Here is a 25909-nt window from a genome sequence, read left to right on the forward strand (position 1 = left end):
CGCCTCCTCCGCCGCGGCCGTTACGGGAGCGCGGCTTCCGGGCGCCGAGTTCGAAAGGGGAGGCAGCCGCGGGCCGGCCCGCCATGACCCAGTCGGTGGTGGTGCAGGGTAAGGGGTCATGGCGCCCAGAGCACACACCCACCCCACCACCACCACCACCACCACCACCCACTCCCCCCTCGCCGCTCCCTCTGCGTGCCTGACCCGTCTCTCTCTCTTCTCGTCCCCCCCTTTGCAGTGGGCCAGTGCGGGAACCAGGTGGGCTGCCGCTTCTGGGACCTGGCGCTGCGGGAGCACGCCGCCGTCAACAAGGTAACGGCGCCGCTTCCCCTTCCTCACCGTCAGCCGTTGGTGCCCGGAGCGGGGCGGGCGCGGCGGTTGGGCCCAACCGCCTTCCGCGCTGTCCGCGGGGAGGCCACGGCGGCCCCCGCGTCGTTCCGTGCTCGGCGCTGTGACCGCGGGGCGCGGTGTTTACTTGATGAAGCGCAGGCCGCTTCGTTGCGGGCAAAACTATCCCCGGGTTTTTACGCCGTTCCACTACGCATCTCTAATTCTGATTGTTGGCCCGAAGTGGCGTCGTTTGCCCGGTGTGCGAGACGCCAATATACACAGAGATCAGAGGTATTTATTTAAATCACTTCTGCGCAGAGGCGGGTGCTAGGTGGTAACCCACAAAGCCAGCACACCGCCTGCAAGCTCTTTGGAATACTTATACGGTTCAAAACACAGAAATACACGCCCTTAATTATAACTATTGCTTAGTACCCTATCTTAACAATTTCTGTTGGTTAGTACAGTCTCTCACTTCCATTTAAAGCCACAATGTCCTTTAATTGATGTGTACAGTGGTGGGGATAGTTCTGCTCAGTCTCTAAGTTGGTGGTCGCGATCTCCCGCTGCTGCCTTTACCTTTCCCACAGTTACTGCTAATCTTTGTTGGCTTTAGGCCTCTTCCAGCAGCTGTCCGGTTTTCAGCCGGTTTCGGTACCTTCTGTGGTGGGATGTTCCCTTGTTATCAGCCTTCTGTTCTTCTTTAAGGGTATATTCATTAGCAAGGCATATATTGTTTATACAAAGCGTCCTGTTTCACAAGGCTTTGTAACCTTTTTGCTCTTGTGTAGTGAGAAATCCTACCTTCTAAAATACATTCTACCTTTTAAAAGTAAATTTTACCTTTTTTAAAATACATCAAGATCAGCTTTCTCTAGCCTTTGCACCTTGAAAACTCCAGGATGTCTCCCTACAGGCAGATGTGACCAGCTTGGAGGCAATTTGTGAAAAGAGAGGGTGGTTTAGTGCAGGTTCTTTGCCCCAGGTAGTAAAGCACAAAAGCAGCCCACCAAAGCCCACCTTTGTTTTCCATGTTATCTATGTCGTGACTTACTGTACAGTTGTGCAGACCAAAATAGCAGCGTAAAGAGGCCATAGGATTGTGCTGAGTACCCTGAACAAAAATACACCCTTCTTGCCATGACTATAAAAATACTGTTTCCTGGTAAACACCGTATGTTAACAGATAATGATAAGCAGTCCTTCTCAATGCCTTCTGTTGAAGCAGCTGTAAAGAGGCGATGGATGAAGTTCATATGCATATGGAGAGTCTCTTGGTTTTAGTGTTGTAGGGAACAGTGCCTTCCAAATTTTGCTTCATCAAGTCTTTAGGAGTATGATAAGCAGTCTGTAAAATAATAAAGTATTTAAACTTGCCAAGTTTCTTTAGCTTTATGGTGGGGTAAGTAATTTCCACGCTGCCCTCAGCAAGGAGTTTAGGAATCGCTGATACAGTGGGATGTTCTTTCCTTTCCACAGAACTTCATGGACATTGGTATTGTGGGCATGGAGCCCATGATGAAGTGAGTGTTGTATCAGTGATGAACTGAGTCAGCTAAACAGCTGCTAGTCAATTTAATGATTGCATTGGGATCTTCAGTAAAATCCCAAATCTTTAAAAATGAAGGAAGATTAGTTGTTTAATCTTGTGCCGAAAAATTAATTTCCTAGTTACATCCTCCTGTGAGTTTTTAATATCAAGCTGATGCTTCAGTGAAATGTTCTTTTTAGTGCTGACTAGAGCTAGTTGGATTCAACATAGATGTTCACTCTGCTCTGAGTGGGATGGTTTGAGAGGATACATTCAGAGGTCCCATCCAACTTATATTATTCTATGAAAAAGCACTGAGAATTTCTGATGTTACACATCATCTTATGTCATGTTGTTTCCTTTTAGAAAGGAATTTATGATGAAGCATTAAGCAGTTTCTTCAGGAACGTAGATACAAGGTAAGTCTTCTTATCAAGCAGCTCATGAGTTTAACACGATCGACAATTCTAGTATCTTAACCTAAGTTACAGTTTTCTCTGTTTCAGGTCATATTTAGGTTGTGCCAGAAAAAGATTTTGCTTTTTTGTGTTCTCCTCAAAACACTATCTTTACCTTTCCTTTTCAAATATATTTACTTCAGTAGTTAAAGGTGTTGAAACTGTTTGGGTTTGTTTTCCTTTCCTTCTGTCCCAAAAATGGACACTCAGGATCTGAGATCTTTTGCCATTGCAAATCGTGATCAGACTGCAAGCTCTCTGAACGCCAACTTAGCAGCACTTCTTGAAGAGCTGTAAGAGGAATTGTATATAAGGTACTCAAAAAAGGTTATGTCAGTTTTTAAATCCCTTCTATCTGACTAGTTTGTTACAAAAAAGACTGGTGGCTATGATTTATTTTTTTAAGTTAACCAGCTCATACCTTAAGAGCATTCAGTCACCTCTTATCTGTCCAGTTAAAAAAATCCTTGCAGTTTGCAAGAATAACACAGTTGTGCACTTGGATATTGCTGTTGCATTTAAATTCATTAAAAAGCATTTGACCATCCTCTGTTTCATTCCTTCATATGGCAAGGCTGCAAGACAGCATGTAATTTTAACTAAAATGTAATTGAAATACTAATACAAATTTTACCTATTTGAAGGAACGTGCGTGTGCATTGGAATTCATCACTGTCATTCCTTGTGGGCATTTCCTAGAATATCTTTTTTCTTTTTCTTTTTTTTTTTTAACCAAGAAAATCTGGTTGTAAACAATGTCTATGTTTCTGTATGTACCAGATGAAACCACCAAATTTACAATTGACAAGTTGGCTGCAATAGAAACATCTGTTTTCTCTTTGTAATGAGGACGGACTTACCTCACTGAATACGGTAGAAGCTTCAAGGAAGATTCCCCTACTTGTGAAACAGAAGAATGATTATTCAAATCTCATCTTTTCCAGGAGCTGTTCATTTTCCTGTTGAAACAATTCCCGTGTTTAACTGTAGCCTTGAACCATAATTTAGTTAACCAAAGTGGTTTCAAACTCTGTTGCTCAGGCTTTGAAGTTTTGGCCTTCTGTTACTGTTGTGGGATTTGTTTTAGTTTTACCAGAAAGAACTAGTTCACCTCCCAGGTCATTGCAAGCATAAAATCCTGTGTCATGAAAGTGACAAACTTCAGTTTTCTATGCTATGCCTTATCACTGTTCAGAATCATTACTCCATGTGGGTTATCCTGTCAGAAATAGCTGTGAACAACACTGGCAGAACCAGACAGACCTTTTTCTGTTATTGTGATTATTAAACTGTGAAATATTGGAAATGTGCTTAAGTACATGTATGGTTTTATATGCAGAAATGCATGTCTCAAGCCTAGGGGATTCTAGGGAACACAGGGATTCTCTTCAGCAATTGAATCAAAGTGATTGAAAGTATGGGTTGGCATGAAAGACCACAAAGACAATAGTAAGTGAAAGAAGTGTTGATTTTTTTTTTTTTTCCCCTCTTTGAGTTTTTATAGTCCCTGAAGAGAAATAGAACTTCTCTAGCTGGATTCACTGGCCCTATAGTGGACTCATATAGGGAGTTGTGTAGGCTAGAGGAATCGTGTGAGTACTGGAGGCTGCTGTGAGCTGCTCAGCTAATGAGAAATGTCTGGAGAGCTGCTTTGAGTGAGAAGCTGGGAGATTGAGTGCAGCTCCCTACTCTCTTCCCCTCATTTCTCATGGGACTGAGCATGGTCAGAACATTTGATGCTGTAGTGAATTTCAGCTGATGTTTTTGGAATATTATTGTGGGTTGAATGTAGAATAGTCTAAGAGATACTTTAAATTTAGGCTTGACCACCCCACCCCCAAATTGGGGGGAAAATTAGATCTGTCTTCCCGTATCCCTGCCTTTTTTTCCTGTGTTGAATATAGTTTGGCCAGACCAGCTTATCTCATCCTTTGAGTGCAGAAGCACCAGCATTCATTGTGGGAAAAAAATGTGATTGTACACAGTGCATGGTCTCCTAGGTTGGCTCAGTACAACCAATCCTGGAAAAAAAGGAAAATTAAGCTATGTCAGCCCAGCATGATTTCTGGACTGGTAAATCTTAATGGCAAAATAAGTCAAGCACAGTGCTGTGCTAGTGCAGTTATACAGCTTTCGCGCCTCGGGCAGTAGTACGGTGCTGTACTATCCCCATTGAAAAGCTAGTGGTGCTATTTGGTGTACTGTGTTCAATTATATGATGCAGGCGTAACACATGCTGGATAAAAGATAATACTTTAAAGTTTTGGCAATGCTTGTAGAATTGCCACACAGCAGAGGCTGTATCTGAGAGTAAACTTTCAATGCTTATCTTTTCAGCTTCCTGAAGTACTGCTTAGGATGTTACTGATTGAGATCGTGTCCTGTAATCACGTTACTTCAGGGAATTATGAGGGCTGTCTTAGCAGCATGTCCAGGGTGTTTCTGTTTGTTTACATTGTAACAGTCCTCTGAACACAAAAAATTAAGGAGGGAATTTTATTCTAATATATATTGCCTTATTTTCTATTACAATTCTGAGCTTGGATTTTTTTTTCCCCCCAGAAGTGGTGGCGATGGTCCTGATATTTACAAAGGAAAGATCTGCTCTTTAAAAGCACGAGTAAGGCAATCTATAAAGGTCATTCTTTTTACATTGCATATTTACATCCAACTGTGTAGGAATTTTCATAAGGTCCTTATGATTAGATATGTTTTTAAATAATACTTTGAATAGTAAAATTTCAAATAGTAACTTTTATGGTTCAGTGGAGTAATGTAGTTTGCTGCCAGCCTTGTTGAGTAATTTACATTATAATTTTAATAAAATGATTGCAGATATTACCAACCAAGTTTTTATTTGAATTTTCTAAGGAGTGGATTTCTTTGACCCACTTTAAGTGATGAAGAAGCAAGAAAACTTGAAACATGAAAATGCTTTAATTTCTTTATTCTGAAGTATTGGGGGAAAATATTAAAAAAGTAACAAAATTGCATTATCTGAAATGCTGTCCTTTTGAATGACTTCTAGCAAATCAGCCAAGGTGAATCTAGTTGGTCTCCTAGTTAACAACTTTAAAAAAAGGTTCTCTGGAGCATGGTAGAAACAGCATACCTTTTGTTACAGTAAATATTTTGTGTGTGTGTGATTATTTCAAAGGGTGGTTTGCTTACTGACTGAATTTTAATTCTTTCATTTCTCAAAGGCACTGTTGATTGACATGGAGGAGGGTGTGGTAAATGAAATTCTGCAGGGACCATTGAGGGATGTGTTTGATAGCAAGCAGCTTATCACAGATGTTTCTGGTTCAGGAAACAACTGGTGAGAACCTCTTCAGAAAGCATATCTTAGCAACTAATTAGACGGCATTTGAAAAGGGAAATGATAACAGTAGCTTTCTGGATCGTTCTGCACCTGGGGAGCTGCAGCATATTGCCAGTAAACTTTGGAGCTACTGTTGCCTGGAGGAGGGCTTTGAAAAGCCTTTTACAGAAGGATAATTCTGCTGATATATCATTTTGCCTATTTTTTTTATTCCTCTTTTTTGATGTTCTTTTTCAAAAGAGCTTGCTTTTTATTTTTGTCTTTGGTATTCAGCTGCGTCCATTGCTCAGTCAAAGCCATAATCTGGTTTGAGACTGTGCAACTAGTGTGGAAATGAGATATATGAACAAATGCACTTCTGATTTCTAAGCACCACAGAGTCTGGCTTTGTGCATATAAACTATATTACCAAAAAGAGAAACTCAGAAGAAGATTAACATACTGATTTCCAAATTTTCACCGATACCTTAATGCACCTTTAATAATATTCAGTGCACTACACACTGGAAAGCAAATCATCAGCAAATGTACCAAAAGAGAGTGCAATATAAGGAATAAAGCATACTGTAACTCAACCATCTAGCAGGCAAGTGTTTTGAAAATGAGCTGTTTGGGCTTTTTTTTCCTATTACTGGTAGCGAGGGACTCACATAGCACTCAAAGGAAGATCAGTACCTCTGTTACATAGGGATATCCATATTATTAAGGAGTGTATAACTTGGGCTTTATACTTATAATTTGATCATCTAATGTGGGAGTTGATTTCCTCATCAGTACAAAATAACAGTGCACAGTCCAAAGCTGTGAACTTCTTGCTGCTTGCATTCTCAAAATTAAAACCATATCCTGACTCCTATATTCGTATGATGTAGTCACAGCTTAGCAACTCTCACAGATTAGGTGTTGCACCCAGCTCTGGACTGTGAACTCTAAAATGCCAAAAAGGAAGAGTTAAAATAAAAAACTGAAAGATTGATTGTTGGATTTCTTTTTTTTTTTTTTTTTAAAGTACTTTTCATCTCCTCAGGGCTGTAGGTCACAAGCTGTATGGCTATCAGTACCGGGAGAGCATTGTGGAAAAGCTGAGGAAAACCGCAGAACATTGTGACTGTCTACAATGTTTTTTTATAATTCATTCTATGGGAGGTGGTAAGTAATTTCTTTATAGTTAGTATGATTACACTAGCCAAAGATGAAAAAGAAAACTTTTGATCTTGAAAAGATCAATGTAATCTACATCATTCAGAATGCAGAATAAAAAAATTAACACAGTCCAATTAAGTGGACCTGTAATTATTTATTTGATTGGTTAGAGTACTGAGGATCCTTAATCATGAACTAAGGGAAGTGGTACCCGGAACAAAAATACAGCTAAAATTTTAAATACAAGGCAGTGGGTGGATCAAGACAGGTACCAAATGCAAGGAGACACTGAGGTATTGCTGATTAGAAGAAGGGACAGTGGCCTCAGAACACGGACATCATTGTTGTAATCAAGTTATTTTTAATGGTGGGAGGAGAGTTTTCCAAAAGGCTTTGAAGGAGACTTCTAATGTTGGTTAACTTTAGAAGAACTTTGTTTTTCTGTTTTCCTTCCCCATAATTCTTTTGAATTCTGTCTAGCTATTTTGTTAATAATTAGAATCCCTTGTAGTGGTGATTTTGTCATTACTGTATTGCCACTACCACTTCCATCCCCAAAAAAGTGGAGGGAGCATTTATTATAACTGGTTATGAAGACATAGAAAATAGCTCTAAATATGCAGCAAGAGTTTTGTCAAGGGCCTCTTTTTTTTTTTTTTTTTTTTTTTTTTTTTTGTGGCCATTTGCTTAATTTGAAAGACCCTGCAGATATTGTTTCTGTTATTGCAGAAAATTGCTGTTTTGTTCATAGATGAAATTGTCTGCTGCTGAGAATGTTAGCTGTCCAAGACAGAAAAAACAGTTCACTTCTCTGATTTGAACTCAGTGCTATGTGCTTAGTGCTAATGATGAAAAAAGCATGTGTGCTGGGGGGAAGGGGTTGTTCTGTTTTGACTGGAGAATGAGAAAACTATATAAAGAAATCCCAAAAGGAAAGTAATTGTTTGGGGCAGTTTAATGTTTTTAAACAAATGTTTTATTCCAAAATTCAAATTAAAGATTTTAAAATAAAAATAAAACATAAAGACATAAAAATAGTAGGTCAGAAAAATGTTGGTTACGTAATAGGACTTTTTGGTTTGCAGAAATTTTTGGGATTGTATACTTCATGTCTGGTATAATATGGGAAATGCTTTTATCACTTAATTATTTTCCTGTCTGGGGGAAACCTTCCTGCCTTAATTTACATCTGAGTGGTCCCCACTGTCAGCAAAATGCTTCAGAAAATATTCCTTAATATATATAATTGAAAAGTTATATGTTTCCAATATATGATGCTTAAGACTTAAGATAACATGAGGAACCTTTTATCTTCTCTCATTCTGTCTTCCTTCATAATTAGGGACAGGATCTGGTCTTGGAACTTTTGTACTAAATTTGCTTGAGGATGAATTCCCAGAAGTATATAGATTTGTTACTTCAGTTTATCCCTCTGGTGAAGATGATGTTATTACTTCTCCATATAACAGTGTCCTGGCTATGAAGGAGCTTAATGAACATGCAGACTGTGTGCTACCAATAGAGAATGAAGTAAGAAGTAATATTCTATTTCTGTCAATTTATTTTTTTTTATTAGACTGCACATAGGAAGTGTTTCTTCCTTCTGTGTGTTGATTTGAGTGCCAAGTCTTTAACAGAATAATTTCATTTTTTAAAGTAATAATTGAACTCCTAAGTCACTTGCAAACTTTTGAAATTAGTATTGGTATCACTAAAAATTTCTAGAGTTAATTTCTTAATGTCTATTTCAAGGTAAATAGTGAAAATCTTCTGTTTACTGAGGTTAAGAGTCTTATATTCTTTTAGCAATAACTTTGTGAGGAGTAGTAGTAGAGTCCTGCAAGGGAAATGACTAACCATTCCAAATTCCAACAGACTTGACTTTACTGATCAGTGATATGGGCATCGTAGGCAGGCCTGACCACACAAGCCACTAGACTAATTTGTATCTGACTTCAATGACTCTCTTGCTGTTTGCTTATGAAAAAAGCAAAGTAAAATGAAATATATTTAGAGAATATGTCTTTCCTTTGACAAGAGTTATAAACATTTAAAATGTAAGTTTAGGAGATTTTGATTAGTTGAATAGAATTCAAACTCCTGAGTCAAGCTGTGTACATGTTTTTGTCATGTAAGAAACAGACTTCTAGAAACACTTCAGTCAATTGGAATTGGTCAAAAGTTGTACTTGCATGTATCAAAGGTATACTCTTTGAACTGACAGTACTATGTCTTAGCTTTTTCTTTAAGATTAATTGAAATGACAAATTGGCATACTGAATTTGAAAGCTGTGTGCTCAAGATTTCTTGTATGTTTTTTTTTCTTTCTCAAAGTCTCTGTTTGATATAGTTAATAAAATTCATCAGATGGTCAATTCTGGGAAACTAGGGTCAACTGTGAAGCAAAACAGCTTGGTAACATCAAGTGCAGGCAGTGCAAAAACTGTACAAGAGAAGCCATTTGACACAATGAATAATATCGTAGCCAACTTGCTGCTGAACCTGACAAGGTAAAGTTACAGGTTATTCCTCTGTAAAAGTGGTATTGCTGAAGGCGGTATGTACTGCAAATATGCAGGCCTGCATCAACTCAAAGAATATTATTTTTTTTTCCATTTTATGAGTCTCCTCTTTTTAAGAATTAGTCACTAAATGTTAAAGTATTTGGAAGTATTCGCATTGCAGTGGTATTGCTCTAGCCATGATAGTCTTGGAACTAAAGTAAGAAAAGGTTTATAGGTGGAAGGATATTGTCTTCCATTAATGCTTAATGGAGCCCCGGGAAGTTTGCCTTTCTAGGACAGTTGTATTATTTTATAAATACCATTATTTATAAATACAACCATTGTGGCTCCTAAACTGTCTATTGCTGCAAGAAACTCCTGGTGAAATATATTTCTGGAGTACTGGCCTGCTTTTCTTTTAAACAGCTTGTCAGGAATGCAGAGCCACACGTGTTTTATTATAGCTGCTGAATACTAGTTTTAATACATATGCTATGTCCACATACTGGAAAACAGTGCTAAAGACTACAATCGGGAAATAAGGTCTTGTTCTTGGTGATGTATTGTTCTATAATGAGAAGTGTAAGTAAATAAGATACAGCACTGGTACTGCCAAATGTGAAAGTTTAGTAATTATACATGAACAGTTTCTTGAATGCTGTGTTGTTTTACTGTTTTATTGTACAGAACAGCTGAAAAATAGATTTAATTAATGTTTACATTAGAAAAGTGGTTTACGTAGTTTATAACAATTTTATAACAATTTGTTAATTTTTCAGCTCTGCTAGGTTTGAAGGTTCCCTTAACATGGATCTTAATGAAATCAGCATGAATTTGGTTCCGTTTCCTCGACTTCATTACTTGGTTTCAAGCTTGACTCCTCTGTATACATTGGCTGATGTTAATGTACCTTCTAGAAGGTAGGAAGAAAATATTATGAAAGCTTAACATTTGAAGCTTAATTTCTGTTTCTTCCATAGTTTTCATTAGAAAGATTCTGTTTATAGCAAAGCTCTAAGGGTAGAAGTTCTAAAAGTTTTAAGTCTGACACATTCTCAAATTCATCCTGCTGATGTTGGGAACATCCTTTGTCCCTTTTCTCTGGAATGGCTGAGCCAATAGACTTGAAATGTATTTTTTTTATCTCTGATGGGAAATGTTTCTGTCGGAAAAATGTGTTACTTAGAACCCACACCACAAGTTCCTTTGAGTAACAGTTTGCACTTGACTCACAAAATACTGTAAAGACAAAGACAATCTAGATTCCTTGGGAAGTAATGGCATCTTCAGTCCGGACATGCAGTGAGCCTATTTAACAGCTTATCATAACAATAAGCTGACACTTGTCAAATTTTGTGAAATTATTTATCACATTGACATGACAGAAAAACAACCAGTTAAAATAGATTTTACTGGTTTTAGTGATTTAAGTTCAGTCAGCAAAAGTTCCAAATGAAAGTGTGGTAAGTGGAAAAGATGGCAGGACTACTCCTTTTCTGTGATAGCAAGTTGTGACAATCAGTTGGGCCTCTTGAAACCGTACCCTAAGGAGACAATACAGTGCTGGAGGGAAGGTACCAAACTATGGGGAGATGCTCAGTCAATCAGGTTTCAGAATGAGGTGGGAATGGTAATATTTTTGTCTCCTTTATTTAGTTATTTTTTTAATAGGCAGAGGTGATTTAAAAAAGAATAGAGATGACAGATGGAGAGAGTTCGAAACAAATTGAAAGAATAGCTTAGATGCTATGGGTCTATAGAAATACTTCAAGACACCGTCTTTGATATCCCACATTACAGTGGAACTTGCTTGAGGAGGTGAAGACAGAGAGAGCATCATCTGTAGTGTCATCTTTTAAAGGAGTCCTATCTTACTATCCTGGTTTAGAGCTAATTTTCTTCCTAGTAGCTGCTGTATTTTGGATTTAGTACGAGAATAATGTTGACAATGTATATCATTTTAGTTGTTGCTAAGTAATGTTAATATTAAGTCAAGGGCTTTTTCAGCTTCCCATAGAAGCCGAGAGGGAGCATAGACAGGACAAGCTGGCCAAAGGAATATTCCATACTATAGATTTCATAGTCAGTATATAAATGGGTGTTGGCCAGGGGGCAGGAATTGTTAATTGCTGCTCGGAATGCGTGGGGCAACTGATCATCGGGTGGTGAGAGCAGTTGTATTGCGTCACTATTTTTGTATTTTCTTTTACTGTTCTATTAAACTGCCTTTATCTCAACCCACAAGGTTTTTTCCTCTCTTCACCCTACCCTACTGAGGTGAGGGGTGTGAATGAATGGCTGCATGGTCCTTGTTGCCAGCTGCAGTTAAACCATGACAATGATAAAATTAGATTAAGTAGACAAATATGTATAATCTGTCTTTTCCTAAATCATTAATGAAAATGATTCAGTTCTGTGATTCATTGATCCTTTTAAATAATGTAGTGTAACAGAGGCAGATAACCAGTTCTGTAAGGGTCAATGGCACTTTGGTATTCCTTGTGAGATCCTTCGCAAGCAGTGAGATTGTCTACTTAAATTGTCATATAACCAGAACCTCAAGTAGTTAAATCTTTTTTTACATATTTTTAATATTTTGTAACCTTAGACCTAAAACTGCCGCAATAAAGGTCTCTTACTCTGTCTACTTCTCTGACTTTAGACTCAACAGTGGCTTGTAACATGAGGAAGAAGAAAGGGAAAAATGGATCTGGTGTGTTTTTAAAAGTTTCTAAAGCCAACATACATACATATAAAGGTTTAAATCTTCTTCCTGTCATTCATGGTCCCAGGTTAAATGTACCTTTTTCTCCAGAATTTTGTGAACTTTTAAGCCCTGAAGGCGGGCCTTCTGAAGAACTCTGTTAGCCTGCTTTAGTAAGAGTAGATAACTGTTTTCTTTTCACCTAGGTTGGATCAGATGTTTTCAGATGCTTTTAGTAGAGATCATCAACTAATTCGGGCAGATCCAAAGCATAGCCTCTACCTTGCTTGTGCACTTCTCGTTCGAGGAAATGTGCAGGTTTCAGACCTTCGCAGAAATATTGAAAGGTTTGTAGTACCACACAACCTAGTCACGGAATTTGTTATTGAAGCTATTGTCAGTTGTCCAGAGCAGTCTCACTTTTCATTTGAAGAATTTAGATACCAAATCAGTTTAGTCAGAAATATTTTTCTTATTTTCAGAAGGGAAGAAAATGTAAATTACATTACGAGTTAGAATAAATCACAGCATTCCTGGATTTCCAGATAAAGGGAGCCAACTGGATGTCCCTGTGCTGCTCCCCTCATTCTCAAAAGTGCAAAAGAAAGCAAAGCCTGACCTGCCAGAGTTCTCCTCCCAGTGAAGGATTTTGGAGGAATAAGTTCTGTAGTAGAAGGTGGTGGGGTTTTTTTACTGAACAGAAGACCTCTCTCTTTCATGGTTACTTTCACATAGACAGGGAATCATCCTTATCTTAAAAACTCGGTATTGTTAGCACTCTGTTTCTACCTTCTACACTAGGGATCTATACAGTTATAACAGGAAATGCAGGCAAGCTTCATGTATAGCTTCATGTATACAGTGGAGTTTACAGGCAGACAGGGGTGCATGAGGAAAATTTCTGAGAATCTAAAATGTTTGACTTATTTCTGAACTACAAGGAGACTGATTGTCCCCACACAGTATTAATCTGCCCCCTCCGAAATCTCAGAGTTCTTGCAGTCCTTTTTATAGAAATAGGTGCTTGTAACTTTACTTTTCAAACCCTGATACATTAAATTAACAAAACAAAATTAGTGTTTGCAATTTAAATTTAAAATAGACACTGTTTTAGTCTGAAGTCTAAAATATCTTACTCAAAATGATAGTTATAACTGGCTTGCTTAGTTCTGAAAGCTTAAATGTTAACCTTTTCAGACTATTTGTTAGCAAAGGAAACTTAAACTTTGTGTTCTTTACATTCCTTAGGTAACTAAATTTTTGTATCACAGGTTGAAGCCTTCCCTGCACTTTGTGTCCTGGAACCAAGAGGGCTGGAAAACTGGTTTGTGTTCAGTACCTCCTGTGGGCCATTCCCATTCCCTTCTGGCTTTAGCAAACAACACCTGTGTAAAACCGACTTTCATTGAACTCAAAGACAAATTTATGAAGCTCTACAAGAAAAAGGTACAACTCTTATCATTGTAACATCTGTAGCCACTATTCATTAGCATCTTGCATTATTGGGAAGCAAATCTTAGTATTATAAAGGGACTGCTTAAAAGTAACAGCCCAAGATTTTCATTTGTGTTACCTATCAAGGAATCATTCCAACAGCTGCTACTTAAAAAGCAAAAACCCCTTACTAATCCGTACCTACCAGGCAATATACTTACTTTTTTCAGCAATGAGGCAGTATCTGACAGATCTGCCTACCAGTTTGTGGTGGGTTGCCCTTGGCAAAGCTCATGGGTCAAGATAAGGACAGGGAGATCACTCAGCAGTTACCATCATGGGCAAAACAGACTTGACTTGGGGAATATTAGTTTAATTTATTGCCAATTAATAACAGAGTAGAATAGCAAGAAATAAAACCAAAACTGAAAACACCTTTGCCCCATCCCCTTCTTCTCAGGCTCAGTTTCACTCCTGTTCATTCTTTCACTGATCTTGGCGTCTACAGGGCTGTTTCTCTCACACTTTTTCTCACTCCTCTCTCTCACAGTTGTGCAGCATTTTTTACCCATCCTTAAATATGCTCTCACAGAGGCACTACCAGCATCACTGATTTGCTCAGGTTTGGCCAGTGGCAGGTCCATATTGGAACCAGCTGGAACTACATCTGTCTGATATGGGGGCAGCTCCTGATATCTTCTCACAAAATCCACTCCTGCAGCCCTGTTCCAAAGCCTTGCCACATAAACGCAATACACACATATTTGGTCAGGTGTACCCAAGAAGATAGAATGTGAAAAGATGGATGTGTAAGGACTCAATAATATCAACTGTGATTCCATAGGGGATTGTTACTAAGGTTGCCAAGTATTTAAGCAAGGGATGTCATGATGTAAGTGTTTAAATCTACTTTCTACAGTGCTTGTGCTCCCATCATCAGTGCAGGTTAAATAGTTCTTATTGAGCCAAAGAAATTAGGCACCAAGAATGAGGATAATACTGAATTTTCTTTATTCTCATAGGCTCACCTTCACCATTATCTGCACATAGATGGGATGGAGCAAAGCTGTTTTTCTGAAGCCATATCGTCTTTGTCTAATCTAATAGAAGAGTACAATGAACTGGATGCCACAAGAGATGGGCCTAGAACAGATCCATCAAGACTGAAGATAGCTGTTTAAAGAAGGAAGAACTGATTTTTTTATAAAAGAAAAAAAATTCCCCCAAGCATCCAAGTAATTCGGTTAACCAGAGTGAACTGCAGCGTGCCTAACTATTGTAATTCCAAAGTGAGACTGGGACAACAGATTCCTCAGCTCTGAGAGGTGTCATATTAAGTGACAGGCCCAGCCTGTGAGAAAGATTTGAAGGCAGCTAATTATGGTGGATATCAGTAAGAGCAGTCTTCCGAACTGTAGAGTAAATTGGCATACCATACGCTGTAAAGAGAAGAAAGACTGGTTGTAGTAGCCAAAACTGTAGTTCTTTTCTCAGACTTTCAGCTTGCAGTGAACTAAAGGCAGGCCTTGCTTCAAAGAAGGATCACCGTTGCTAGATTTGTTTTTTAACAAGCAACTATGAAGAGAAGAAAAGCCTGCAGTCTTTTCAAAGATGAAAGCAAGTCTCTGATGAAACTGGTTTCTTAAACTTCGCAGGATAGTAGTCATTTCAGAATGCTCTAAGCTATGTTCATAGCTTTAATATTTTTGCTTCCATGTTGTACTTAGCTGTATTACAGCATTCTGAGTTGATACCAAAATTGGCAATATCAGAAAAATCAACAAAATAAACTTTATTTCAAGTATTATACTTGGAGTATTAATTAGCATATTATTTTAATGATTCATATTAATGAATGCTGAGTTGCACTTGATAATGAGATAATGCAATATACCTCTGAGGGAAACATGCACTTATAACGACTGTTTGGAGAACAAAGTTTATATGCTTGAAAGAATGCAAGTAAAATAGATGTTTTAATATTTATAATTACCAGGGTAAGTAGAGTTTTACGTTACAGTAAGAACTTTGAAAAAATAGAATGTACAGCTATTTCCAGTTGCTTGCCAGCCTTGGCTGTCTTAGAACAGCACAAGTAGTGAACTGTTACAAATCAGAGTGGATCAATACAATGATTTCTTAAAGCCTGAAGTCCTTCTAGCGGAGTTGGAGTGGGTGTGTAAGGAAGCACAATTTTCAATGTATATGTCCAGAAGTATGAAATAAAACATTGTGATAACATTTGTTGAGAGCATTTTTTTAAACATTTTTTAAATAGTGATTTCCTTGAAATTATGCATCTATTATCTGCAGGTACCCACATATTTGTTCCTTTACAAGTGCATTGTTTATATTCGCAACACTAGAGAAAGATTATCCACTGCAAAAAGCAATCTGAGCGTAAAATTTACTTCTGTTTGAAACAGCATTGATGTTTCATTATTGCAGGTACATAGTAGAAAATGTTAATTTGAGAATCAAGAACGATAGATGAAGTATTGCAGGGTAATTTTTTTTCTAATAGGTTAGTCAGAGCATCTGTGAATTTACATGTATTTGTCTTTGTGGGCAACAACTTGTTACCATGGGGTACAAAGCTGTCTTGCTGTGCCTTTTTTAATTACCAAAAGTTCCTTTTTTGACAATACAAATATTATGTACATCCTTCTCAAGAAGGTATTTCCACATATGAAAACAATTATGTTTAAAAAGATGCACTCTTACTTGCATTTTCCAGGTGCTATTTAAAAAAAATGAGTATTCACATATGTAGTTCTATTATAAACATTGCTGTGGCAGGGGATTACACTAACTCTTCAGGGTGTGAATGTGCTGTTGCCCTCTCGGTACGTTACAGTCAATGGTGTAACTTGTCATACAACTTTGAGTTCAGAAAATATATCTCCTGGAGCACTGCAAATCCTCTGACATACACATGATGTTATCCACATCATCTTCCACTTAAAGAAACCTTCATTGGGACACTCAAACTGTACAGTGATCATTTTGGACTTATTTGGTATGCAGCACCTCTTGTCCAAGCACACTCCACAGAAGGTTAGTTTGTAGCTTTGAGTAGTTGAGCATCCCGAAAAAAATAGTTTCTCTGCTGTGGGAAGCTGGAATGTTGGTTGACATGTTCTTCCTTTTGGAATCTTTAACATAAAACCAAAGAAAAGCCTGAGTTTTTACACATTAAAAACAGAACGTGTAAGAAAAAATGGCAACATTTACATAGCAGTATCTCGAAAATTACTCTTTCTGAAAGCTCTCTTATTTTTCTTTATCAGCCAACAAATAGAAAATATTTTCTGAGTGACTGAGCACCAGGACAGCACTAGCAATACTTCAGGACATTGAATTGTTTTGTTTGAAATTACACATCTGTAGTTTACTATTGAACCTTGAAGACTGAAGGTAAAAAACAGAGAAGAGTTATTTTAAAACTGTTTAAAAAAAGGAAGAAGTCATTTATATTAGTAGTTGCTAATACATCCATCTTTCCATTACTTCTAATATTTTCATTTTTTATTAGGAAGTCATTTTATATTAGAAAATACCTTTATTGTCTTCGGTATATTGGTCAGACAAGGCTGGATTAAACATAATCTCTTTTCTTTTTTCATTTCACATTTCCTGTTTTCGTTGGTCACTCGGCTGGATATGCCTATGCCGCAGGTCCTGGAACAGGGTGTCCAGGGAGTTGCCTGTACTAGGCACTTTTTCTTCAAAACTAGCGGTAAGCTTCTGTAAGCTAAGACAGCGATATATTAGTTATGCAGCAGAACAACCCCAAAAAGGATTAGTTGAAAATAAAAGGATAAGCATTTGATTTCTGTTCATTAAGGTGCTTTTGTAGATAAATCTAAAAATGAGGCATAAGCAAAGTTATACAAAAGCTGACTGAGCTGCTGTTAAGCTTTACTGACACTGGATACTCAGGCCCTAGTAAGGACTATGAAATTGCACATGTTGTATGACCCTTCAATTTAACGTGATGGAAAGGTTGATGTGGAGTTACTTGTGGAATTTTTATGAAATGTCCAGAATGGAAGAGATGTTGAAAATTATTTAAGGCCAAGCATAGCTTGAAAAGGGAGGCTGGAAACATTAACGTTGGTTTCTTTGTAGATATTGTGAAGGCTTTAGGTTTTGCATTGAGTAAAATTCTCCAGGTGCTTGTAGATATCACCAAAATGCCTCGTTTCTGATGGATTCAGGCTGAATTAGGTGGAGTATGCTTTTAAAAAAGAAACAAAATTGCAGTGCAAAAGTTCATGGTGAAACTCTGAGAGAAAAAAAAAAAAAACACAAACAAAACAAAAAAAAACTGACTAGGTGCAGTCTGCGTGTTTAGGTAAGAGCATGGGCAGAATTACAAGGCAACCTGGAAAGTAGACAGCAATTTAATGATCTCATTGCAGCAAGCAGATTAAAAGCCTGTCACAGATCTGCAACAAATAAAAGGAAGTTAAATGGTTGTTTATACTTAGTATGTTTTTAAAGTATGACCTATGTATCTGAATTAAGTAAGTAGAATTGACAAGGAAAGCCAGAAAACAAAGCACGACTGGTGAAATTAAACTCAGCCCTTGTGAACCACGCTAACAGGGGGAAAAAAGAGACTCTTCAAAATAGGTATTGGCCCTTTGAGCCATTCATGCAATTCATGCACAAATTGATTCTTCTGCTGCACTGGGAAAGGGAAGGGGAAGGTCTCACTCAAACAAAATTTCAAGGTGCTTTTCTTCAGATGGAGATAGGGTTCTTTGGGGGGCTTTGCACCTTTGCAGTTCCTCATTTTCTGTGTTGTCTGCAGTTTTCAAACACCTCCTTCAGCCCAGAGCTTCAATTTTGTTGTCTTTATATAGCTCAGGGAACCCAGCTGGAATAGCCATGCCTCTGGTCTGTCTGGGAGCACTGTCCTAGTTACCTGTCCTCCATCAGCTGTGTCACAGAGAAGAAACAATTAAGTGGGTTTGTATCACCTGAAGAATAGCATCCTTCAGCACGTACAGCCACCACAGGGACAGACTGTTGGGTTCCTGAACCAAGTCAAATAGGAAGTCTGCTTTGCAGGCTGGATACCTTTTCTCAAGGTTGTGTTGTGCAGTTGGTTCAAATTCCTGAATAAACGCTGTGCAGTGCAGTGTTGCGGTCTACTCACCCAAGGAGTTACTGAAAGTTGGACCTCAGCTTTTGGACTCATGAGAGTGCTACAAAGTAAATTGCTTAATGCTATTCTCCAGGTAACTGAATATTTCATGGGGAGAACCGGTTTGGTGGTCATTGTTTTCAATGTGTTATGTTCCTCTTGATCAGGTTATCATCTGGAGTTAGTTGCCTTACTGAGTGTGGTTTTATACACAGCATTAAGTATATTGCCATAAAAAGGCTTTGACAGTAGTTTCAGGTGTTGTATCATAATTTTGAAGTAAAGATGAGCTTCCTTTTTTATTTTTGCCAACTTTCATAACCACTGCTAACTTGTTAAAGTTGTCCAAACTGAACTTCAGATTTTGTAAGTAGGTCTACTTATCTGCAGATTGACTTATGTGTGTTTACCTATTTACTCAGCAGTCTTTTACAAAGATTTTCTCTTAAGTTTTGCGATCCTCTTATTTTTATTTTATGGATCCATGGCGATGATTCAGGCCATAATTCAAGTTGCTACCAAATAAATGGCTCAGCTCTCTGGTCCCCACGATAGTTGTAATGAAGATGAGTTTCACCATGGAAACTTGCACATGCGCGGGGAAGGAGACAGCAGAAGGACAGGCAGCTGTGACCAGGGAAGGGCCAGGATGGCTGCTTCTGGCAATGGTGCTTCCTTAAAGTGCAAAAGAGATCTACGGTCTTAGCAGCAGAGCGAGAGTGAGGTTAAAGGGAATATCAGCTGACCTTGGCAGAGCTGCCTGGATGACTGTTGTATGATTTTGATCAGACTGAGTAGAGAAGAAAGTGGGGGGAGGGTTGTCCCTGACCTGAAATTTTGTGAATTGATTAAAGCTGCAAGGCAGTCTTTATCATCTTCTGCTTTCTATTGCAAGAGGGCTGCAACATGCTAATGGATGTATGCAAAAACCAAGACTCCCTGCCACCACAAAGCAGGAGAAAGTGAGACAGCTCCCAGGCTGCGAAATGACTGCCCACCAGCAACCCGAACTGGTGTGATCTGATGAGTAGTAAACCCCTGCAGAAAGATGGGGTCAAGGTAGCTTTGGCCAGTTCCCTGCTGACAGAAGCCAAAAAGGCTTTTTGCTTTTCATATTCATCAGGTTTAGAGAAAAGAGGCTGTGGGCTAAACGAGTAAGAGGGGTGATTGGGACGGACCAGTCACTCTGGCAATGGTCTTCAGCAAGAACTAAGAAATGGCCAGCGCGCTGCCTGCCTCGCTGCCGGCGCCAGGGACACTAAACGCAGCAAGGCTTGTGTACAGAAAAGTTTACCAGTGTAGCCAGGCACACCTGACATCAGTCTGTAGTTTGTTGATTGAAGCTGCTTGTGCTGTCCCGGGCCGCAGGTGGATTGTCCGGGCTTCTTTCTGCCCGTGACCCTGGTGCAGGGACTGGCTGTGAGTTTCGGTGTGAACACAGGCGTACATCCAATGGCACCACTGACACACAGGCACTTATAAAATGGGTTAGGTTGGAAGGTCTGCCCGTTATGATAGTACACTCCATTGAGCTCACATCCTACAGCTACCAGATCTGCAAATGGTAAACAAGAGTTACTAATACAGGAGGAGCACGTGGTTCCTGCTTACAGATTGCTAAAATGCCATCAGCCTTTACCGCACCCACAGCTTCCAGTTCTTCCCAGCCCAGCACTTTTTTTTTTTAATTTATGCCCAGTGATAAGTACAGCCGCCTGATCAGCCATCAACATGTCTGCAAATAACGTGCTTGTGCACAATGAACTGGTTTCGCTAACGCACACGCAGGTAAGTTTAAAGCCTCACTCTCAGGTTCTCTGACTGAGCAGTCGGAGGACTAAATTAGGACAAATTGCCGTGCGGCACCAGCAAACAGAGTTTTCCTCCAAGACGATCCACCTGCGTGGTCCCACCCTCCTGGATTTCAAGAAGGGAATGTGAAAGAACAACTTACATGCGCACACGCCTGTTTCGTACCTAGGCTCGTCTGCCGAGTAGTCGCAGTAGAGGCCTTTGTGGGGATCGCAGATGTCGGCTTCGTTGCAGGTCTCTCCTGACTGCTTGGCACAGACCTTACAGCAGCCGCAACCATCCTTCACCAGGCTTACCCCGGGAGTGCAGGTTGGCACAGGTGGGCATCTGCATGGCCAGTGACAAACCTCCTTGCGCTGGTGGACTTGGCCGGTTTCGGAAGGTTTTTCTCCGGGCTTCACTGGTGGGCTGTGGAAAAACTTACACGCAGTGGGATGTTGTGAGAGCTGAACGCATTAAGCGCAGCTGGGATAGCATAAAATGGAGCTGGGATGGCAAAACCTGCGAAGTTGCGTGAAGACACTTAATATTTCTCCTCTCACAGAAGCCAAAAAGTGAGAGGCCGTGAGGTTTAGGTAGAAGACAGAGGACCGATTTCATCAGCTACTGTCAGACACTGCGGTGTCATTCCACCAGTGAGCCTGGCCTACGGCTTGCATGAACCACAATTCATTGGTCTTTCCTTTGCCCTCAATAGAACAAAAGCTTTAGTAGAGCTAAAGTAGGGAAAAAAGGGTTTTAAAGTAGGCGGTGGATTCATTTTAAATATCCCTTCCCACAAGCCTCCTATCAAATTAATTAACTTTTGATTCCTCCCACTGTTTAATAGCCAGCCACCGCCCTGTTTGCCGCTTCTGATGGCAAAAGCCTTTTAAAGTAGTAAACCTCTTTTGAGTGTTATTTTTGTTCCAAAATTTGAGTAGCTGTTTGGGAAGGAGCATTATAGTATCTACAAATTCTGTTGTGCGAGACACAAAGATTGAATCCTAATAAGGAAGGCTGGTAGCTGCACTGAGCTTAATAGGTCATTCTCTAAGAGCGTATCTATTTGCATGCATAAGCGTTCGTTGAATCCAGGGCTTACAGGGCAAAGACGTATCTCTAAAAGAGGTTTGTATCAGCAGTAGGAAGTCAAGATCTAGCCAAAATTTACTGTTTTCCACATTCTGTCTTAGAATTCATGTCTTTTTTTCTTCTTCTTTTCTTTTTTTTTTTTTTTTTTTAAGAAAATGAAGTCCTAAGTAATTCTTGACGGGTTTATTTTTCTGAGGCATGAAGGAAGATTAAGCCAGCCCAGAGTGTGAAAGGATCTGTTTGAGATAGCTGTATCCTATCTGCTTTTCCGAAGAACTACGTCTAAACCATCTTAGCATTAAATCTTTCCGTGCTGCTGATTTCAGCAGAAATGCAGATCGTGATATAGTTATTCCTCGCGGATGAGTGGGTCCATAGTTAAGTGGGGGCACACGCAGCGCTTGGCCACTAGCACAATGTAAGGCTTGGGAGCTGCTCTCATTGGGGCAGCTCTGGCTGCCCAAAGAGCAAGGGCGAAAGAGAAGATGCAGCCCCTCATCAGGTACCAGTATCGTCATCTAACTTGCAGAAAAAAAAAAAAAATATATATATATCTCTCCTATATTTTTTCTGGGCACATGAAGCCCCACCTATCAGTTTCTCTCTCTTCCTCCAAACTGCAGGGCTCTACTGATGTAGAAACCACCTCCAGCAGAGACATTAAGGCAACGCTGAGGAAGGGGTTGTTCGGCTGGGTTTCCTTTCAGCTCAACTTTCAAATGGGAAGCATCCGCAGAATTCGGCATTTCATATGTCATATCCCGTGAAAGCTCTCGCAGCATAATTGAGCTGGTTTAATTGCATGCAGCAGTAAATGACCTTTTAAAAGGCTTTTTTCTACCACTAATTTCCATTTACATGGTCATTTACAACTATGCTTACGATATCTTAATCCACAGCTACTAATGAAGCTCCAAAGTAGTAGCTTTCAAGTTCCTTTGGCTGAATGATTTTTAAGATATATATTAATTCACAGAAACAATTTATATAGTAAATGAATATTAAACAACGTCATGTGGTATTCCACGCCGCATGCAGCAGATAGTTTCATAAATGTGTAATTTTGTTAATCATTTGCTGATAAAGGATTTCTCCTCATCATTTTTACTTAAATGCAGCAATAATATAGAAACAACTAACTTAAGTATACTTTTTTTTAGGCAGCTAAGCCTTTCCTATAAACCATAATGTCAATTTTATGAACATGTGCACTGGAGTGTAAAGCTTCTTAAAGGCTTGTTCTGGAAACAAGATACACAGGTGTTCCTCTACATTTAACAGTGTTCAAGACTCTATGGTTGCTTTAGGAAGCACTTTCTTGCTGATTTTTTTGTTTGTTTTTTTTTTTTAAGTAGAGTATTATTATTAGGAATTTAGCCACGTACCAGCTATATGAGGTTATGTGGCTTAAATTAGATACCGTGTTTCAAAATGGGTACGTGTAGCAGGAAATAATCTATGTTCTATGACCAGAAGGTTTAATTTGTATTACAAATTAAAACGTGCTTTAAACCTACAGAATTCTACCTAAGCAAGTGATTTTCCTCTCCTATTTTTTTAGGGAAAGATGTCAACTGAAAGGTGTGAGACTACAAAGTTTCCCAATAAGAAAAACACCATCAGGCAAATATCTGACAGCTTCAAGTGTAGAATTACTGAGAAGTTCAGTCTACCTGAAAAATCTTCAAAAATCTATTAAGTTACAATGACAATTTGAAGTCTGCTTGTAAAGTTTACAGGTTAAATATTTTTCTAACTAACTCTTGCTTCGCAAGAATTATATTCTATATATACCAAAGCTATCTGCACCACACAAGCCTACTGCATACTTTTCCTGATCCTATGGGCAGATCAGAAAATGAGACCATTGTGTAGGAACCCTTCATGTGTTGTTTGTTTTCTTATGTTTTAAAGATGGAACAAGGTCTGTATGGCATAAATAAGCAAACAGCAAGAGCAGGCAACGTGTTATTGCTAATGTTCGGTTATCTCAGTCTGGCTTTAAATACGCAAAAAGTTAGGAGAGGGAGACAGGCATTTGAAAATTCTTCATTTGACATTCATCTTGATCATAAAGGAAAAATACACTGTGTACACGTAAAGTGGATTTTCAAAGTTAAGTAAATAAATAATGAAATTGGCCTTTGACACAAATACCTTTAGCAAAAGCTATCACTCAAAATTTTCTCATAAGAGATAAAGCATAATACAGCCCAGGTGCCTTTCGCATTTGTAAAACTAGCCTTAAACCAGACCACTGTGTACATATCCATATATATATATATAGGGAGTATGAGCATGGACAAGATGTTTACTTTCTTACTGCATCAGATAACCATTTGTGCTTATATTTAAAAAAAAAAAAAAGCAGCCACTGACAATTTCCACTTCCCTAACACTTTTTTTCCCACCGAATCATATTAATGTACAGATTAGAGAGAAAAAAGTACCAAAATCAAGACTGATGCAGTAAATAAGCTGCAAATGAAATTTACTCAGGAGTAGGGAATGGCTCCTTATTCTTTACGAGGAATTCGCTTCTCTAAAATTTATTTTGTCATTAAGCAAATAAAAACTTTAAACCGGGACAGGGTGAGGGAGGGAGGGAGAAATCTTTTTCTTCATTTTAATGAACTTACCTGTTGCGTACAAGGGATGATGAAGATGGTGGGAAAAAGGAGCCACCGCATGTTCCTGCACATTCAGAAGTGAAACTGGGAGATAGGGAACAGGCTGAGCTGTGTCAGAGGAAGCACTGAACACAAAGCTCTCCTCTGTCTCCCTTGCCAACCCTACTTTCCCCAGCACATGCACGAACACATACACGCATTCACACTTGAAATTCTCCGCTTCATACAGAACCAGCTTCACGCTGAAATTTCCAACTGATCTTCTTCTCTCTGCCCGGCGCTGGAATACAGATTCGCACCCCCTGCTTGATCCCATCCAGCTGCTTCAGCAGATTCTGCCCGACTTCATTGAGGTCGGGTGGAGTGACATCTGATTCTTAAAATCTTGCTGCTGGAAATGTAGCGTTGTTTTTAACTTGTCTTTAAGTCCATATTGCAGGAATTTCTGAAATCTGAAGGGCAGAGCCCCGAATACGTGTATTTTTTTGAGACAGAGAAAGCAGAGTTTCTCAAAATTTCTAACGTATTGTGCTCAGCAGGATCATAGCATAAAAATTTGCACCCTCAGTATATGCTCTCTACATAGGGAAAGAGATGCCACAGTGTGTTACAACACTAGTACATATTCTGCACTTCTCCTTTCCATGGAATCCTAATGGGGAAACCCAACCTATAATGTACTTTTCCCTGAAGTGTGCACCGTGTCTTACTGTCACGCCACCCCGCTTAGACACAAGACCATTCAGATCTCCAAATTTCCTCCTCCCTAATACTATTGAGATGACGTGCCTGATTTTTAGGCTGACCAGTGAGGGTCTCCAGGATAAGATAAAAGCTCCAGCCCTGCAACAGTGGTGTTGGGGGTGCCCTGGTGAACGTTTGTCCTCACTCAGTCACCTCCTGTGAAGTCCGAGAGTTACTAGGGGGGGCTGCCAAAGCCCACGCTCACGCGGCAGCTGTGTGTGGACAGAGACAGTGGTGACAGTATCGAATCAAATCCAGTCCGAGCAATTGTGGTTCGCTCCCCGACTGGGCGCACCATGTGCCCTCTGCCATTACAAACGAATCTTCAACTGCCCTTCAAACTCTTGAGCAGTCAGCTGTAAATCACTGAAAAACTGCTCTTCCTTAGCACATCTGCTTCCTCACCTACTTCAACATAAAGTCCAAACAATACCTGGGTACCAAGTGGATGCTGCAGATCAGTTAATTTCAGTGACGTTACCGAGTATGCGTTCGTGCAGACCAGGTCTGATTCAAGCCTCGCGTTTCTCATTAAAAGCTTATGAACATAGCACCTAAGTTTCTCAAAAATCTCTTCTGTATACTTTCAAAACACGGTTTGTTTCATAGGATCAGAGCATAGCTGAGGTTGGAAGAGACTCAGGAGGTCTCTAGTCCAACCAGTGCTCAAGCAGGGTCAGCCCTGAGATCAGACCAGGTTACTCAGGGCTCTGTCTGTTTGGGTCTGGAAAACCTCCAAGGGCGGAGACTGCCAGAGCTCTCCTGGCTGCCTTCTGGAGTGATAATAATGAGCAACGCAGGCTGTCTGAGGAGATCCCAGGTACAGTTTTCTCCTGCAGACCCAAAGACACCCCTTTCGCTCTCCAGCCTGGAAGGAGTGAGGAAGGTCAGAGGACTAGGACATCCATTCTTCTCCTCCTAGGGCTGCAGGGCAGCACACAGTATTCATTTGAAATGTGTTATTCCTCTTTGCATCGCAGAAATAAAGCATGTGGCCAGCGCGGGGCTGGAAATGCTCTGTGTGAGCTGGCAACGACCTGTCTGCTGTGGATAACAGTCCCTGTTCTT

At 39.5% G+C, this 25909-nt stretch overlaps 2 protein-coding genes across 2 annotated transcripts; one reads left to right on the top strand and one right to left on the bottom strand.

The window, feature by feature from the left end:
* Positions 1 to 68: 68 nt before the first annotated feature.
* Positions 69 to 14782, top strand: TUBE1 (tubulin epsilon 1). The gene is made up of 12 exons (XM_082480604.1): positions 69 to 108; positions 239 to 312; positions 2228 to 2280; positions 4882 to 4939; positions 5523 to 5638; positions 6669 to 6790; positions 8127 to 8314; positions 9119 to 9294; positions 10068 to 10208; positions 12199 to 12339; positions 13264 to 13438; positions 14449 to 14782. Exons 1-12 carry the CDS (start codon positions 84 to 86, stop codon positions 14605 to 14607), a joined length of 1428 nt encoding a protein of 475 aa, XP_082336730.1. The 5' UTR covers positions 69 to 83; the 3' UTR covers positions 14608 to 14782.
* Positions 14783 to 16299: 1517 nt separating this feature from the next.
* Positions 16300 to 24413, bottom strand: CCN6 (cellular communication network factor 6; the record flags this gene model as incomplete). The annotated part of the gene is given in 6 exon segments (XM_082480730.1): positions 16300 to 16581; positions 16987 to 17180; positions 19894 to 20136; positions 20536 to 20801; positions 24107 to 24165; positions 24168 to 24413. Coding segments are annotated over 6 exon segments (1290 nt in total).
* Between the last annotated feature and the right edge of the window lie 1496 nt (positions 24414 to 25909).

The sequence above is a fragment of the Vanellus vanellus genome (genome assembly GCF_965231255.1).
Source record: "Vanellus vanellus genome assembly, chromosome: 3".
NCBI lineage: Eukaryota > Metazoa > Chordata > Aves > Charadriiformes > Charadriidae > Vanellus > Vanellus vanellus.

What these genes read in the sequence shown, in the direction of transcription:
- TUBE1 (XM_082480604.1), top strand. Translation starts at nt 84, where the DNA reads ATGACCCAGTCGGTGGTGGTGCAGG. An exon ending in AGCACGCCGCCGTCAACAAG is followed by an intron (nt 313 to 2,227) that starts GTAACGGCGCCG and finishes GTTTCCTTTTAG; the next exon opens with AAAGGAATTTATGATGAAGC. An exon ending in TGAAGCTCTACAAGAAAAAG is followed by an intron (nt 13,439 to 14,448) that starts GTACAACTCTTA and finishes TTATTCTCATAG; the next exon opens with GCTCACCTTCACCATTATCT.